We start from the raw sequence: 19793 nt of genomic DNA, 5'->3' as shown, positions 1-19793 counted from the left end.
TGAAATTTTAAGGAGCCTAATTTTGGTGTCTTCAAATTCTTTTATCAGAATTCAATTCTGCAGACCATGAGCTACATTTTTCTCCATGTCTTAAGTTTCACTTTTAATAAAATTTTGAGAAAAAATGTCTTGTAATACACCTAAAAAGTTCACATAATGCCTGCATATTTGACCAACTTCCTCATTAATTTTTTTTTTCCTATTACTAGCATTCCACAATCTAAACAATGCTCTAGCCTTTAGTTTAAATCAACAAGTAACAGTGGCAGACAAGAATATGGGAAAATTATAAAACATTGCTCTGTTACACATGAGGGAGCCAGATCTACAGGCATCAAGCAATAGTATTAGATTTCCTATTTTCAGGTAAGCCTATATTTCTAAAGTTCTTTCACTGAAAGGATATCAATTGATGAAACCAATCAAAATTCTTTGTTCATCTCTGAAGTAACTTGGTAAGGAACAAGGAAATTTGTAATGCCTTGGAAAGCTCTAGGATGATTATATTTTCCAATCACCAAAGGTTTTATTTTTATGTGAGCCTAGAGTATTAGCATGCTTAAGAAGTTAATCTGCTCTTATTCTAGTTAAAAGCAGCTGGCAATGGATTCAACTTGTAGCTGATAAGGTTTAGCTTGACAAGCATCACTAAAACAGAAGTTTCTCTAGCATTACAAAAATGTCCAAGGGATAGATTATATTCTACAATTAAAAAAAAAAAAAACTAAACAAAAAAAACCATAAATTTTTTTCTGCAACCTCACAGTTAAAAGAATTTTCCTATAGATCTTTAGCTTTTACATGATTTGTTAAGTTAATAATGAACCTAAAGGTCAACTGCACTAATTTATAACATTTTATTTCTTAAAAGTATTTATAAATATTATAAATATTTATAAAAATCTTTCTACTGAATACTAGAATACAGTTTTCTGATTGTTTCCCAGGAAACAACATCTTGGAATCTGGCTTTTTCTTTTTTTTAAATAATTTACAAATTCTGTGATTCTGTAATGTCAATTGGATAATTGTTTAGCACCTCAAACTCCCAATATCCAACATTATAATATGTCCAACTCATATCTTTTCCTTAAATCTGTTCCTTCTCTAAAACTTGCTGATTTTTGTGTGATTGGAACTACCAGTCTTCTACTTACTATGCTTTAAAATTCAAAATTTCAGTCATTAGACTACTTGTTTTCTTCAGTCCTTATGATATCCAATTAATTATCAAGTCTTAAGGCTTCCCTCTCTATAACTTATTACATCTGTCCTCTTCTCTCCACTGAAAATGACACAATCCTGGTTCAGGATTTCATCACTGGATTGACATAAACACAAACAACTATTGTACTACTCTATACGCCTCCTAATAAGTCTCCCTAATCTGAAAGTTTTCTATAATACATCTATACCCCTTCACTTCACTAATAAGTAATCTTCTGAAGAGAACAGGTTGATAATGTCATATTCTTTTTCAAAATTCTTCAATAGCTTCCTATTGCCTTTAGGAAAAAAATATATAAAATCCTTAATCTGGTAGAAGAAGTCATCATTGATCTGACTTAAACCTAGTTTCACATTCCTTTGCTTCACATTCCTTCACAAGTTCTAGCCTACTAACTGTTCCTGAAACTTGACATAGCTATCTCTCCATTCCCTTCCTCACAAGCTTAAAATGTACTCCTTCCTTCCCTTAGTATCTACTCATTCTATAGATGATGAAAATGGCCTAAGTGACTTAATAAAGGTCATTCGCAGTGAATGAGAAAATAAGATAAAAGGGAAAAGGGACTTTAAAAGGAAAAAAGGAAAAGGGTGAGGGGTTTGTCTGATGACAGATCTTAAAATAGAAGCAAATAAGCTAACTAAATCTTTGTCAAGTTATTAATCAGTCCTTTGATGAAAGCAGAGCTGCCTATATTAAACACACCATATAGAATTTCCTCTACAGAAAGAAATATGAGCAATGGAACAGCAATTAATAATCATCTGTCCATTCTGATTTGGGCTCAACAGCTAAGATTAAAAGAAAACTGTGAAGTCTCAGCCTAATCAGTCTTAATGATAGTCTAATCAGTAATCAGTCTGACTTCAAAGAATATGATGTGATAACCAGCTTATTACAATTCAAAAGGTACAAATATTCAGTCCTAAATTTCTAGACGTGATCATTAAAAGAGAAAAATCAATCCAACTGGATAAATTGAGTCATCTCTTTAAAAGTTGTAATAGAAACTGTATAGGAGATATAATCTAATAGCTAATTCAAAATTTAAAAACAACTTTCACTCCAAATAGGACAGAAGAATATTTTAAATACTGTACTTCAAAATTTTATTTTAAAATGCACAGCAACTCCCAACCTAGAATATAATAAGATGTCATCTAGGGTTGGCAAATTTTCTCCCAATATCATCCAATCTTTTCTTCTTTTCAAATCTACCAGATTCAACTAAGTAATGTTACCTCAAATAAGTAAATTAGGTATGAAAGAAAGGAACTGAAATTTTCAAGTCAATAAAGTATCACACTATCACCCAGAGCGACAATCTACTAAACAGAATACCTGAACTAAAGTTCCTTGATAATTTGAATTGTCATTCACGCTCACACTCATACCCATACACTCTATGTTATATATACACATACACATACACTCTGCAATTGCAGACTTTTTCCTTCTGCAATATCTTGAAGAACACTACCAAATTTCCCTATTCCTAGCTCTACCCCTTCCCAGTCCCACCATGATATCTCACAGCAAGAGGTAAGCTGCTCTGGTAAGTTTTACTTCTTATCCCTATCTCCCTTTTTGTGTTACCTTAAGCACTTCACATGGTCTTAGGACTGATAGGCTTATCTGATTCTTCTGCAAGGCTTCTTCCTGTGAAAGGAACAAACCCCAAAAGATTCATCCAATTCTGAGTGCAGAAATGAGTAGTGAAAGGATAATGTGTTGGATTATATTTGGTAAATTATACAGTACTAGATGTACAAGGGTTCCTTAATTTGTATTTGATATGAACACATATTTACACAGTGGAGCAGAAAAGTACTGTATGTGAAGGTAATATAATCATATGAGATCCAAGAATTAAGAGTCAGAACAAGAACAATAATACCATTGTATATTACAGGTCTCCTGAATTGAGAAAGGAAGTAGATGAGGGACCAGAAAACAGATCATAAATCTGCCATAAAGGTATGATACAGATAATAATTTCATCCTTCAAAAGGTAGTAGAACAACAAAGAAATACTATTTTCATTCAAGAGGAGGCACTTTGGTGGTTTAGAAATGAAGGCAACTTTGGAAAGGAAGGAAATTTGTCAATCTATCTTATAAATGATGATAGACAGAAAAGAAAACTGGATATAGCCTAACATACAGCTGGAATTTTGAGAACAGATTTCAAAAAGACTGAGGAAACAAATCATATACCATTTTTAAAATTCTACTTGAAAAATCAGCTCAGGAAGCCTAAAAAGCTTTCAAAAAATTAAATTCTGAATTTACAGAGAAATAATTTTCACTAGAAAAAAAAGGAGAAATGCATAAAATGAACAACCTGAATGTAGAGGGAACTTCCTAATATAGCTTTTCTAAGTAAAATCCAGAGAAAGAAAAATGTAATAGAATCTGTTAGTATGGCACAGTACTATGAGAATATTATCCATAATTCTAGAACTCAAAAAAACTGAGGCTTAAAGGGAAAGCTAAAGAAAATAAAAAGGGTTGTTTGTTATATTTTCTTTAAAATTCAGATTTAAGATCAAAGAAGAAATACGTACTGGCTACTTCAAAGATATTGTGGGTTCAAGTTCAGACCACCATAATAAAGCAGATTTCAAAAATGAATCATATATATTTTTGTGGTTTCCCAATGTATATGTAAAAGTAATGTCTATAGTCTATTAAGAGTATAATAGTATTATGTCTTAAAAAAAAAAAGTGCTGTCCCTTAAACCTGTAGCATATAATAGTGTTTGATGGCATCTTGACTACAACAAAATTTCTTCCGAAACTGGAATGCCAAACCCTGGCACTACTTTATTAATTAAGCTTACGTAACATTCTTCAATACTGTTGTCTCAGGGGACAGGGAAGCTCAAGGAAAAAGAGACAGACAGACAGACAGAAAACAGCCAAGTCATTGGTGCAGTAAGAACACATGCAACAATTGTTGACTAAGTTTACTATCTTATTAGGACATAGTTTGTGGCACCTCAAAATAATTACTACAACAATGTCATCAAAGATCACAGACCACCATAACAAATACAATAAAAATGAAAAAAATTTGAAATATTGTGAGAATTACCAAGATGTGACAACTACAACCTGAGCACATGCTGTTGGAAAAATGGCAAAAACAGATTTGCTTGACAAAGTTGCCACAAATCTTCAATTTGTAAAGAATGAAAAATCCTCACAATATCTGTGAAGTGCAATAAAGTGAAGTTTTATAAAACAAGATAGGCCTGTACTATTTGGCCTGGATAAGACACTGGTGATGTATAAAGGGGAAACTTTATCTATCTCTACCAATAAGAATCACCTTTAGTTTAGAAAGGACAGAACAAAATTGGACAAAAGAGGATTCAAAACCAAGACAAGAAAATACCAAAAAGGCACTTGGTGATGAAGTCAAGTCACCTGGCCCAGATGCATCACAACCTCAGGAACTGAAATACATCTCAAATTTAATTTCTGAGCCATCATTTTGCAGGCTGCATGACTGACACCTCTGCCATAAAGAATAATAGTTAAAATGATTTAAAACTAGCTGAAGATCACACCCAAATTTGAAAGGTCCTTGCCTTATAGATCTATTTGGCCTTATGTTGTTTAATATTTTTATAGATGAATTAAATAAAGATTTAAATAGTATATACATAAAATTTGCAAAAGGCACAAAGTTGAAAGGGAAAGTTAACAACATTAAATAGATATCAAAATTCAAAACAATCTTCTCAAGCTAAAAGATTGAATTTAATCTAACAGGATGAAATTCAATTATATAAATATACATAAATCCTCATGCCTGGGTTATAAAGAAAATCAACTTCACCATTACCAAATGAGGTTAATATGACTGTATTATAATTCAACAGAAAAAAGATACAGGAGCAGACAGTGAGCTCAGTAAAACAACAGTAGCAGCCAAAAAGAGCTAGTAAAACCTCAAACTTGCACTATAAGAATCAAAATTTCTAAGAACGGGGAGGGCAATGATTGTTTTGCTGAACTCTGCTTTTTTCAAATCAATGTGTCAAGTACCACATTTTAGGAAAGTTAGAGTTAGTTATTAAGTATTAAGTTAGAGAGTGTCTAGGATGATGAAAAGCCTCTAGTTCATGCACACCATAGGGATCAATTTAAGTAATTAAAAAGGTCTAGTCCAAAAAAGGTATGAGGTACTCAGGATAGGTATCTTCAAACACGAGAATAACTGTCATGTGATGGAAATGAAAACTGGGATCCAGTTCCACCTTTGTCAGTAAATAATGATTTATTCAAGTAATATTCAACAAAACTTTACCTTTTGACCTTAGCTTCTCATTTCATTGACGCTATCTTTCTCTATTTTCCTGCTCTCCTTTATTCTGTTCTGGTTTCTTTTTCTTCCCTTCACATTTTTGACCTTATGACTGTCCACTTTAACTGTGTACTATCCAGCACTCTCTGGCTCTATATTCTCTCATGCTTTGCCAAATCCCAATATTGGGTTATCACCAACTGTCTTTCTATTTCTATTTTTGTGCTGCTATACACTGCTAAAACAAGTTATATAACTATCGAGTTCATAAATTTGTGTTACATAAACTGAACTTAAGTCTGTGCTGCTATACAGCCATCCTTTCATCCTCCTCAGAGTGAGACTCTCTTATCACTCCCCCATGTAGCTATTCCAGACTCCATTTTCTCCCAAGTTCCCTATGTCACTCCTTTCCCACCCTCAGCAGAGGAGCTTTCTTTATATTTTACAACAGAGGGGGCTGTTTTGTAAGCGCCTCTTCTCCTCTATTCCATATTTCACAACTTCTATATGTAGAAAGTTCCTCACGTTATTCATTCTTTGCTCAGTCCCTTAGGAAAAGATGGATTATCTCCTTGCCAAGGCTAGCTGACCACCCATACATCACCTTCCATTTTCTTCTTCAACTTTTTCTAATGTACACATCTCCCAAAACCTGAAAAAAAAACCCTTTTAATCATTATTTCTTCAGCCAACCTCCTAAAGAGTCACCACTCTTACTCCTTTTGATTTCTTTACCTTCTATCACTTGTTAGCTCTTTTCAATTTAGCTTCCAATAACATGAATGAACAAACTGGTATCTAAAAGGTTATCAATGATTTTAATTATTAAATCAACTGGAGTTGTCTCTATCCTCACTCATTTTGATTGACCTTGGTTAAGCTTTTGACCCTGCCAATCATCCTTCCTCCTGGACATTAATTCTTCCCTTGATTCGAGGGTGCTGCCTTTTTTTTTTTTTATATTTGCCTTTCATCTTCTTTTCAATCACCTTTAGTGAATCATCATCCAGTTCCTACTCTGAAAGATACCTAACCCTACCTCACTTCCGTCTGGGTCCTTTTACTCTCAACTCTCTGATCTCATCCAATCTCATGGGTTTCAAGTAATATATTCACAAAAGTCTAAAATGTATATATTTTCCCCTAATTTCCCTCTGAAACTCCAGCATATTCCCAAATCTATACTTTACTAATGTAAAAACTAAAGATAAATTATAGACGGTTAGAAAGAACATCTGAGTGTCTATAGACTATAGCTCAAAATCAATATATCTAAAATAGAGCTAAGTGTCTTCCTTGATAAATAAATCCTGCTCTCTGTCAAATTTCCATATTTATATTGAAGTTACCATATTTCCAACCAACCCGTGTGACTTTCCAAACTTTTGTTGCTCCTCCTATAAATTCAATTCCATTAATATTTATTAAGTGTCTACTAAATACAAGATAATATATAATCTATTTAGTTGCTAAGTCTTGTAGATGATACCTTTCTAGCTCCACAAGCTAGAGGCTTCTTCTCTCACATTGTCCTAATTAATCTAGACCATAATGATTGCTTCCTAAATGATCTGTTAATTTCCATCTCCAATCCACAGTTCACAGAACTGACAAAGTCATCTTCCTAAGAAACAGGTTTCTCCATGTCATTACTGCTCAAAAATCAAAAATCTTAAGATAAAACATGAAAACCTCAGTCTAGCATTAAAACTTTCAACAATGTGGCATCAACCAATCTTGCTAGATTTATTTCCTATTACTCCATTCATATATTCTATGTTATAGCAAAATGGCTGACTAATCCTTCCTAAAACTCAACATTCCATCTTATATATTTAAATCCTTACACATATTTTCTTGAATTATACTTCTTCCTTTCAGATTCCTTAACTTTTTTTAAAGGCTTATCTCATCAGGTAAATCTTACAGGAATGCCTTTCCTCATCCCCTGATTTTTAATGCTCTTTCCTCACCTCCAATTATCTTGCACTTCGTTATCTGTATGTGGCACTCCCTACTTAAATTAAATGTAAGCTATTAAGAGGAAAGACATATTTTTTTCCCTATGATTTTCCCAGCATCTAGTATAGGATAGGTCCTGAATAGATATTTGTTCCATTAAATGGAATTAAAAATGTAATATAGGGATGACAAAATTTTTCCCAAGATCACCTCATCCCCTAAAAATCTGTAATTCTAATAAATGGAGGTTAAAATTTTAGTTTTAATTAGGTCTTGAAAAGTCCCAGAAAAAGACAGACATTCCAACTGCAACAACAACAGATTCTTATGTATTTGGAATGGATCAAATAATACAAATTATTTATATGTAGAGACTATTTTATATTTTGTACTGGATAATTTTATTTCTCAAATTGCCCAATTAAAATATCTTCAAATGATAAATGCTAAATATTCAAAAGATCTACGCTTTTTCTCCCAAAGCCAACATAGATTTTAAGTTACTTTAAATTTTTCTGTTTAAGTGATCATAAAAAATTATCACCTTGTAACCTATGAGATATTAAATCTCATTGAATTTAGGTATGCTGGTCTTCACATGAGAGATTCATAGTATTTCATAATACAATTACTCAGAACCCTTTTTGATTTGTATTTTCAATATTAATAAAATTAAATAGTAATGGTACGCTACAAATAAAATATAACCAACAATTGGGCAATGGCAAAAAAAAAAAAAAGATGGTCTATTTGTTACTGAATTGTATGAAATGCTACATATCTATTTAAGAGAAATATGGGAAAATTTGTAAAAAAAAAAAACAAAAAAACAAAAAAACAGAGAGTAACGTAAAAAGAAAATACATGCAATGACTTCAGCAATAAACAAACATTTATTAAGAACTTACCATGTGCCAGGCACTGTGCTAATTTGTATAAATCAAGCCAATTTGAAGAGTAGTAACATTAGTCAAATAAAAACAGCCAATCACAATATTTAGTGCCCAAATTGCTAATTAAACTTTTCTTGGGGAATAAACTTTGTAAAAAAAAGTTCTAGTGGTGAGTGGGGGACGTTTATTGGGAAGCTATCTTTTCGGTCAAAACCAATACATCAATAAATCTATTTTTAAATTTAAGTAAACACTTTAAAATTAAATCACTGAGAAGTTGAATTTTTTTTAATTTACTAAATCTATGAAGACATAAAGAGGCTATCTACAATTAATCAAAACTTTACAAAATTAATTTGTATTTTCACAATAAATTCATAAAATGTTAAATAAGATAAAAAGATGTTTGTAAGGGTGAATTCATCAAATATACTGCCAAATAGGCTTTTTTTTTCTTTCAATTGAACATACCTACCAGTGATAGTTTTGGGCTTTTTTGCTATATATTCTTTCCATTTCCTTGTACTCAGCTGGCTTGGTGGTGGAATAAGTACGTTACTTACACTACAAGGTAAAACAAAGAGTGCTCCAACCTGAAAAGACAAAATGCAACATAATAAATACTATTCAAGTGCTCATCCACTAAGAAAAAAAAATTCATGACATCATATCTGACTTATTTCTCTACTCAACATTCATTCTGTTGTTACTGTTCATTTTTCTACCTAGAAAAATAGATTAGAGCATTTCATTTGTTACTGAAATTTGCAACTTTCAAATTTTCCTAGATCTGAAATAATATGTAAAATCTCAGGTGAGAAGTAAAATCAGTTCCAATGTTTGCAAATGGTGAAGAGACAGATTTTTCTTACTCATGGACTTTTTCAATCATTTAAACCTTTGCAATTACTTTGACTAGATTATAATAATATGCTATATGCAGAACAATATATGTAGATACTTTAGCCACATTGGGTTAGAAGACAACAGAAAATAATAGAATAGGGGTTATAAAATATTCCAGGCCTTCTCATTTATTTCTGATCATAATTCAGAAAACTACGTTGATCTAACTCTTTGATTTAATCACATGATTAATCACTGGCACTCAAATCTGGAAATTCCAATTTATTTTTAGTTACTTCATATTTAACATATATTGAATTATTTGCTGTAAAGGAGGGTGGGAGGAAGAGATGGAGAAAAATTCAGAACACCAAATTTTGCAAGGGTGAATGTTGAAAACTCAGCATGATTTGAAAATAAAAAGCAATTATTAAAAAAATAAAAGCCTAAATACAATACACTTTAAAATATCTTGGTGAAAATATTTTGTTTAAATATCCTAAAGGTACAAACTTTTAGGACCACTTTTGAGTAAACTAATCTCATGGAATTTCAACTTATTTATGTTTAGTACTTGACATAAAAACATTTTATTTACTCTAATGAAATTGATTACAAGAAATATTCTGCCAAATTTTTACTTTATACAGTATTATAATTTCTAGAAAGTCTTCAAGTATGTTTCAAGTGACAAATAGTAGCTGCTTTTCCCAGCCTAGTATCTCTACATATAGTGAGGTTCATCACCAGTAGGAAGGCCACTTGGGAACAAACTCTTTAGTTATAAATAATACCTAAAACAAGAAAAATACAAAATGAATCTTAGCCCTGTGCAGACTCCATTTGCTACTGATCATAGCAGGGCAAAGGTTTTAAGAATTAAAACTTTTTTATATCATCAATCAGCATCTATTAAGCACCTTCTATGTGCTTCTAAATACTATACATACTGGGTTTAATTAATCACAAATCTGAAAATGCCAATTTATTTTTAAATATTTTCTTTTTCTATAAATGTCAATTAGTTCTATTAAGAGGTAAATATAGTACTCTTTCATTTAAATCATTAATAGCTCCCTATTTTCAATAAAAAGATTTTTTTTATTATAATCATATATAAAACATAAGCAAGATAATGCAATAAATCAAGCAAGGCTTTATGAAGAAGGTGGCAGCATTTGATTGAAAGTTATAAAGCAACAAGGTATTTTAAGTAAGTTGAGAAAGCATTCCAGAAACAGGTAACAATCAGAATGAAGAAAGAAATATATGGGATAGAGTGCTGTGTATGAGGAACATCAAGAAAGCTAGTCTATAGAGTATGAGAAGAATATATAATGCAGGTTTGAAAAAATAATAATAGTAGCAATGATGATTATGATAATCATAACAATTGCCAACACCTATATTGTTGGTCCTTCATTTTGTTTCTTTCTTTTTTTTATTTTTTATTATTATAGCTTTTTATTTACAAGATATATGCAAGGGTAATTTTTCAGCATTGACGCTTGCAAAACCTTCTGTTCCAACTTTTCCCCTCTTTCCCCTTATCCCCTCCCCTAGAAGGCAGGTAGACTAATACATGTTAAATATATTAAAGTATGTTAAATACAATAATTGTATACATATTCATACAGTTATTTTGCTGCACAAGAAAAATCGGTTTGTCCTTCATTTTCAAAGACCAACATCACAAATGCATGATTTGCTTGCTTGTAAATTAGATTCAAATGAGGCAGGATTGTACAAAGTTGTCAGTCTCACTCTCTTCCAGAGTCATCAGAATTCATTGGCAAAACAAAAGGCAAGGCCAACTAATGGCCCAAATGGGCACTGTAACAAATTGTTTTCATTCCCTCCTTCCACCAGATAGTTTTCATGTGCTTGGGGCAGATATCCTCCCAACTTACTGACAGATTGAAGGCCAGTCAATTACCCTCAAGCTGGTTTAGCCTGTCTGCCAAGATAGTTTTACTGCAGTATGGTCACTGGACATACTATAGCTTTTAGAGTTACAGGTGAATTATATAACACTTACTGTAGGTCAGACATTATACTAAACACTTTACAATTATTATCTCATTTGACTTTGATAACAGGGAAGTAAGGTGCTATTTCTTCATTTTACTGATGAATGAAAACTGAGGCAGTTGGAGATTAGGTTGACTTTACAAGGGTCACACAGGTCTCAAGGTAGATTCAAACTCAGGTCTTAATGAGTCCAGGCTCATTGCTCCATCCCACTGTACTAGCTAGCTGTCTTGGAGTGGACAAGCAAGTTGAGGTCAGGTTGTGAAAGGCATTAAAATCTGAACAAAGGAATTTATATTTGATTATAAGGCTATCAGGAACCACTAGAATATAGTGAGTAAGGGAATAACACAGGCAAACCTACAGTTTAGGCAAATCATTTTAGTACCTGTGTGGAGGAAGAATTGAAATTTGGGAAAAATTCCTTGAAACAGGAAGACTATTTAGGAGATCACTACAATAAGTCAAATAAGAAATATTGAAAGCCTTAACTGGAGTTTGGAAATGTGAGCAGAGAGAATAGGATGTATGCAAGAATTAAAAAAAAAAAAAAAAAAAGAAAAAATTGGCAAATGATTAAACGTAGCCCTCCATGTCTAGAAGTCTCTTCCTTCTCTTCTCTGGCGTCACCTTTCAGAGAATGAGACTTTTTCTGAGCTCTTCAATCAGAAGTACCCCATCTACCTTTTTACTATTTATTTTGCTACTGCACATATACATCCTACCCCTTGTCTGGCTAAGATACCATAATGAAATCAATTATTGCCATTGTTCTTGGAAAGAGGATGATATCACTCCACTCCTCTCCCAAATGCTTTTGAAGTGCTGCTTCAATGGCCAAAGCCTTCTTGTATTTGTTCTCTAGCATTTCTAAGCACGATACTTAATGTTATTTTACTTTCAAAATAACTCTTTATAAACTGAATTCACAACTCTAGTATATTAGAAGAAATACATATTTCTAAGAGCCTAAATTTGATTCTGACACAGGCATTGGCAAAATCAATGAGTAGAAAACATCAGTAGTTTAGTGAAACCATAGAAAGCACAATTGAAAAGTCAGTCTCTTTTCTGTACCTAACTCTTCTACCAGATAATGATAATTGTCACATAACAAAATTAATATTAAGAGAATTTCTATTCTATTGTTATAATACCAAAACAAAGATAAAGAAATGATCTGAGAAAATCAGTACAAATGATATATTTCTTTCTCATAAAAATATACAATCCAAATTTTCTATATTTAATTTTAAATTGGTTACTTTACATGTAGAAAATTTAGAAGAAACACAAAGTTTAGAATATGTAAAATAGAATATTCATACAACTTGGTCTAGATGGTCTACTATTTCCTTTCCTCAAAAATTCTGTAAAAATGCAAAATATATACAGGGATAACATAGACTTGAAAACAGTTTTAAGAATAACAGATGAAAAAACCAAGATATAATCATACCCACCCACACCCTTAAAGATTAAAGTTTTTATATAAATTTTTATACCTTGCCACAGAGAGATGAAATCTGTTCCAACAGCAATTTGGAATTCTCCTTTGTATTGTTTCTTGTCAATCCTCTGTATTTGGTGGTTAAAGTCATAAAGGAGCCCAAGTTTTACTGCCTTTAAAAATCTTTTTCATAGGAATGTCTCTGCAGTATTTTAAAATTTTCATAAATCCATGAATATTATTTTCAAAGGCATCTCCTCTTTTCCAGTATTTTAATTACTCAAGCAAAGAAAAAAAATTTTTGCAATTATTAAAAACTTATGAAGAACCAGCATTGCAGTATTATTCTAAGATGTTTGGAAATGATAAGCATAGAGGCAATATTCACTATTTACATATGCAGCTTAAAACTACTTCTTTAAGCCAAATATTTAGGACTTTAGCTTTCCATTTTCATCTCACTATATATACACTAAAGCAACAGGAAGTGCTAGATCCAGAATCACCAACCTCAAGTTTAAATCTCTGATCTGCCTCTTACTACCTGTGTAACTTGGGGAAGTCATTAAGCAGGCTAGACTTTTCAGCTGTAAAATAGGTAGGAGTTAGGGCTTTGTACTAGATGCTCAATGAAGTCTTCTAAATCAATAATCCTATGATCTCTTTTGTGCAATGGAACAAGAAGAGGCAAATTGAAAATATAGACTGTACATGGGTACATGTATACAATGAAATAGGGTTTATAACTTTAAAATTTAACAAATATTTCATCCATATATGGTTTAGTTGCCTAACTTTTTTGGTAAAATTCCAAAGTTGTTTTATTCTAGTATTTCCTATTTCCCACTACTACACTCTCTATAGTTTCCTGAACTTCTGATACTTTTCTCAGAATCTTGGATCTGCTACCTTCTGCTGTGTGACCTTGGGTAGAGAGTATCCATCTTTTAAACATTATTCTCATTTTAAAAAGGGGGATAGTTGAATTATCTAGCTCAGTGCTACTGCAAAAGAATGTATTCTATATACCTTAAAACACTACTGAATACTGGTTGACATTTTAGAGAATAAGATAGCTAAATATCACAACGTGTGAGAGTTCTAGGAGAATAAGTTGTATGAAATAGAATTTGCAATCCTGAACATGTTAATTACAAAACAAACAAACAAACAAACAAAGAACTTAATTCCATAGGTAAAAAATGGAGAGAAGCAAAAGGTTAAGCTATACATGAGGTATATATGAACATACCCAAGACATTGATTCTAGTTATATTAGCAATTGTCAAGCTTGGTGCACTTATCTTATAGCATAATTTACATATACACACTCATATATGCATATTTGTATATGTGTGTATATATCCACAATTTTTCATATACATAAAAATGTTTATGTATTTGTATATGAATACATGAGACAAATTATGTAGATTTAGGGTGGTTGCCATGACACAAAGAAAGTAAATGTCAGAGATTTTTTTTAAGGTAGAATCAACAAGACATAGGAACTGATTAGCAATGGATGCTAATGTAACAATGAAATTATAATATATATGTGTGTGTGTGTGTGTGTGTGTGTGTGTGTGTAACATATTTATGTATGTTATACATAATAATGCAATATCTAAGCCCTTTACAATTTGGTGCAAGCTTGCAATTCCAAGTTTATTATATATTATTCACCTTCATGAACTTATTAATGAGCTAACCAAACTAAGCTTCTTATTCTCTATAAACATTCCATCTTTCATCTTCACAACTGACAGATTTTTCCCAATATTTAAAACGTATACTATTAAACTTCATTATTAGATTTCCCAAGTCAGTGCTCAGCACTATCACTGAATATGAGACATTTTCTATCCCTCATAGTAGCAAGTGCCTAACTCTCCAAATTACCTTGCATTATTTTGTATATATCTTATATAAAATTATTTGCTCCTTGAAGGGAGACTGTCATTTTTTTTTAATCCCTGTGTCCCAAAGACCAAAAAGTTCTTGGCCTATTGTAAACACTAAATAAATGCTTGATGAATAATTAATCTAATGGTGGAATGCAGGATGGATTAGATAGGAGAAAGACTGAAGGGAGGAAATTATTACAAAATCTAAGGGAATGGGTTGAAGTTGATAGCAGTGGAAATGAAAAGAAATATATGAATTACTGTACTAAGGAAGAAATTCTTAACGAATTACTGTACTAAGGAAGAAATTCATAATACCTGGTAAATAATTATATGTAAGAAATAAGAGAAATTAAGAATGACCTAGTTTTCAGACAAAGCATCTGAAACACTGACAGTACCTATAAACTGTAGTCAAGAGACAGTGATAATTTGAAAATAAAGAATATTGCTTTATTGAATCAGACTATCAACAGACCATAGAAGTACAAGAAGACAATGAAAGATCAACTAACTGACAAAGAGAAACAAAAATCATATTAAGTAAATGTAAATTAAATCTCTCAAACATGCACCCACTAAAGCAAACTAAAAGAAGACTTAAGAGACACAACTATCTTCAATAATTTGAAAGCTTTCCTATGGAGAGGAATTAAGACTTATTCACCTTAGGGATAGAAGAACAATGGATAAAGACATTACAGGTCACCAGGGGAATAAAGCAGCTTCCTAATAATTAAGAGCCAAGCAAAAGGAAAAAGGGAAGTACTCTCTAAGGAAGAAGTGAGTTTCCCCTTAATTATAACTCTTACAGTTAAGGCAACATTAGGGATGCTGTCGAAGAGATTCTTAGCAATAACATTTATTTTCTACTATACTAGACAATGAGATGATAAAACAGTCCCTTTACTCAACAATATAAGCAAAGAGATTGTTCTAAATGAATTAAAGGAACAAAAATCACATGGGATGAGAAGACACAGATGTGTATCCTATTGAAAACATATCAACATCAATGAGAACACAGATCCATCCATTGAAGTATACTAAACAGGACAGAAAACAATAGAAATCTATGGACCATATATGGCTGCTTTGAGAATTAAACACAATGATACATATCACTTTATAAACTACAAACAACTATTTAATATCAATTATTATTATGTAATATTAATAGTGTAACTTTTTTTTACAAAAATAATAAAGAAAATGTGTTTAAAGGGAACAACATGAATAGTGAAAGAACTCACTATAATCAAATTTTATTTTGAATAATTGAAATTGAAAATCAAAATTTTGATTTTTAAAAGATATGCACAATGGACCCACACTTAACACCATACACCAAGATAAGATCAAAATGGGTTCATGATTTAGGCATAAAGAATGAGATTATAAATAAATTAGAGGAACATAGGATAGTTTACCTCTCAGACTTGTGGAGGAGAAAGGAATTTGTGACCAAAGAAGAACTAGAGATCATTATTGATCACAAAATAGAAAATTTTGATTATACCAAATTAAAAAGCCTTTGTACAAACAAAACTAATGTAAACAAGATTAGAAAGGAAGCAACAAACTGGGAAAACATTTCTACAGTTCTGATAAAGGCCTCATTTCCAAAATATATAGAGAATTGACTCTAATTTATAAGAAATCAAACCATTCTCCAATTGATAAATGGTCAAAGGATATGAATAATTTTCAGATGATGAAAATGAAACTATTTCCACTAATATGAAAGTGTTCCAAATCACTACTGATCAGAGACATGCAAATTAAGACAACTCTGACATACCACTACACACCTATCAGATTGGCTAAGAAGACAGGAAAAAATAATGATGAATGTTGGAGGGGGTGTGGGAAAACTGGGACACTGATACATTGTTGGTACAGTTGTGAACAAATCCAACCATTCTGGAGAGCAATCTGGAATTATGTCCAAAAAGTTATGAAACTGTACATACCCTTTGATCCAGCAGTGTTACTACTGGGCTTATATCCCAAACAGATTTTAAAGGGAAAGGGACCTGTATGTGCCAAAATGTTTGTGGCAGCCCTTTTTGTGGTGGTTAGAAACTGGAAAATGAATGGATGCCCATCAATTGGAGAATGGTTAGATAAATTGTGGTATATGAATGTTAAGGAATATTATTGTTCTATAAGAAATGACCAGCAGGATGAATACAGAGAGGCTTGGAAAGACTTGCATGAACTGAGGATGCTGAGTGAAATGAGCACAACCAGGAGATCATTATACACTTCAACAACAACTGTATGAGGATGTATTCTGATGGAAGTGGATATCTTCAACAAAGAAAAGATCTAATTCAGTTCCAATTGATTAATGATGGACAGAATCAGCTACAGCCAGAGAAGGAACACTGGAAAATGAGTGTGAACAGTTTACATTTTTGTTTTTCTTCTCAGGTTATTTTTACCTTCTAAATCCAATTCTTCCTGTGCAACAAGAGAACTGTTCGGTTCTGCACACATATATTACATCTAGGATATACTATAACATATTTAACATGTATAAGACTGCCTGCTATCTAGGGGAGAGGTTGGAGAGAGGGAAGGGAAAAGTCGGAACAAAAGTGAGTGCAAGGGATGTTGTAAAAAATTACCCATGTATATGTACTGTCGACAAAAAAGTTATAATAATAATAAAAAAAGATATGCACAGAAAGAAGCAAGAATAGGTAACAAAGGAAGAATTTTTAAAATGAAGCCCAGTCCAATAAGAATATTCTAAGAAGTGCTAAATTAGGTAAGTCTGACAAGGAATGTCAGACCAAAAAAAAGTTCTTTTGAATTATTCTAGGGAAAAGAAATAGATCTCTTGTTCCTTGATGATGATATGGCATGATGGACAAAAAGGAAAACCACTCAACTTTTATTTTGTGTTTTCTCTACCAAGGAAGATAGATCTTACATTTGAAAGGACAGGACAAAAATCATTAAAGAAAGAACCAAAAAATACAAGTAGAAAGTAGAGGATTGAACTTTACCTAAAGAATAAATGCTAAACCAGAAGCAACAACTTTAGAACATGTTCAAAAAAGTAGTTATGAATATAATGGGATAAAATCATTTCTGACTTTATTCCAAAATCATAAAGACAACATGATCTTTAATAAGAAACATAAGCAGGTTGGTATAACCATTCTCTTTGAAGCCACTGGGTAATATAGTGGATACAGTATTGGATTTGGTATTGGGAAAACCTGAGCTGAAATCCAACCTCAGACTTCTAAATAACTGTGTGACCCTTAACAACCATAATATGTCTCAATTTCCTCACCTGTAAAATAGCAATAATAGAACCCACTTTGTTGCACTATTGCAAGAATAAAGTTAAATAATATATAACACTTTGCTGCATAAAGAATAATGCTTGCTGTTATTGTTATTCCTATAGCTAGCAAAGTTCTAGTGATAGGTAAACATGGGACCAAACTGTCTAATTTACAGTGAATGTGCATTAACATTATTGAAATCTAGACTAAAAGTTTGTGAAAAGGAAAAGTAATGAAAAGCCAGTCCTATTTAAAGTTTATATGGTAAACTACTATACTAAAAGCATTTCTATTCTGTAAAAATTCCACCAGAATCCTACTGAAAAGTTTAGATATCAAAGGTACCAAAGAAAGGACAGTAATGATATCAAGAACATATCGTGTTCAAAAAGAAGTAAACAAAGAAGCTCCATCAATAACCAAAGGATAACAAATTTCAGGGAGATTAATATTTTTCAGTAACAAATGAGATTCTCTGACATTCTCTGAATCACTCACATTTCAAAGATGTTTTAAAAATTGTCACTTTTCATGCATGGAACTGATGCAATTTTTTTGTCCCAAACTTTAGAATTATGGGGTTATTGCTTCCCAAAAAAACTATGTTCAAAGTAAAGATTCTAAGTCTAGTAAGATCAATGGTCAAAGTTTTCTTCTGCCAATTCCTCTAAAAGGACTTAAAACTACAAGGAACTTTGGGACTATTTTGTGCTCCTAAAATTTCCCTTTATCTCTTCAAAGTTTCCTTCAAAAAAGAAGATGACTTTCAGTTCAGAGTTAGAGATAAAATATATAAAGTACAAATGTACAACTGAGGTTAACATTTCAGTTACCATTTTAATTAATGACTTTCAGTTGAAAATATAATCAGCCAAAAAGTCTTGGCTATGAAGTCAGAATGACCATGTTCCAATTTTAGCTTTGTTCTTTACTACAAATGAGACTTTAAGCAAGTTACCATCTCTCTGTAGGCCTCAGCTTCTTCATCTTTAAGATAAGGGGAATAGACGAGATGATCTCTGAAGTCCCTTTTAGATTTAAACTTTTATTACTATGATTGGTTATTACATCTTTATCTGGTTTGATGGGATAAAGAAGTGAAGAATAAATCTGGGCACCAGGCATAAATTTTACTCAAAAAATGGCTTATTTTTAAGAAGAATAACATTTGAACTTTGAATAAAACAATGTCATTAAAGTTTGCAAATAAAAGGATACAATTCAAATTCAACATCCGACATATAGTATGATGGGAGATCTGACAATGACACCATCTGTATGAACTCTAAAACAGACCCATAATAATGAAAAACCTAAAAAAAAAGACATTACCATTAATTTAGGCTATAAAAATTTAATTCAAGCAAAACATTAAAAAAATAAAGGATTCAATATCTTAAAAAAATTTTTATCATCAAGATTTTGTCATCTGTTTTCATGAAAACTATGAGACTGTGTTAATGTTCCATATGTCTGTCAGAAAAGGTAATGTTCAATTTCAGTTTCTATACTTTAAAATATCAAACTAATATTATTTTTCATTTCAAAAATTCTCCAAGTTTTTTATAAGCTCTAACAATGTTGAATATACAAAATTTAATATATCTTAACATTGAAATACATTTTAAAATCTGCTGCCAAATACTAATAATAAAGTATTAAGACATATTACAACCAAATAAGACAACATAAGTGTATTTAATGAACTGAAATTTTTAGCATCAAAAAAGATGAAATTCATAGCAATTCATGATTATTAAAAATTATACTAGAGATATTTCATATATATACTTACTCTGAAGGCATATAACATGACAAATCTTCCCAATAATAGGTTCAAAAGGAGGAAGAAGA

At 31.7% G+C, this 19793-nt stretch overlaps 1 protein-coding gene across 1 annotated transcript in view; it reads right to left on the bottom strand.

Moving 5' to 3' along the window:
- Positions 1 to 19793, bottom strand: part of MTBP (MDM2 binding protein) — a 74512-nt gene that overhangs the window by 41009 nt on the left and 13710 nt on the right. Inside the window, exons 9-11 of the mRNA XM_051971032.1 lie at positions 19158 to 19252; positions 12783 to 12855; positions 8876 to 8993 (exon numbers count right to left, since the gene is read on the bottom strand). Of these exons, the coding sequence (XP_051826992.1) occupies positions 8876 to 8993; positions 12783 to 12855; positions 19158 to 19252 (286 nt within the window). The remainder of the gene's footprint in view (positions 1 to 8875; positions 8994 to 12782; positions 12856 to 19157; positions 19253 to 19793) is intronic.

This window comes from Antechinus flavipes, chromosome 1 (assembly GCF_016432865.1).
Source record: "Antechinus flavipes isolate AdamAnt ecotype Samford, QLD, Australia chromosome 1, AdamAnt_v2, whole genome shotgun sequence".
Taxonomy (NCBI): Eukaryota; Metazoa; Chordata; class Mammalia; order Dasyuromorphia; family Dasyuridae; genus Antechinus; species Antechinus flavipes.
Note: the sequence above shows the minus strand (reverse complement) of the source record. Positions and strands in the feature narration are given on the sequence as shown.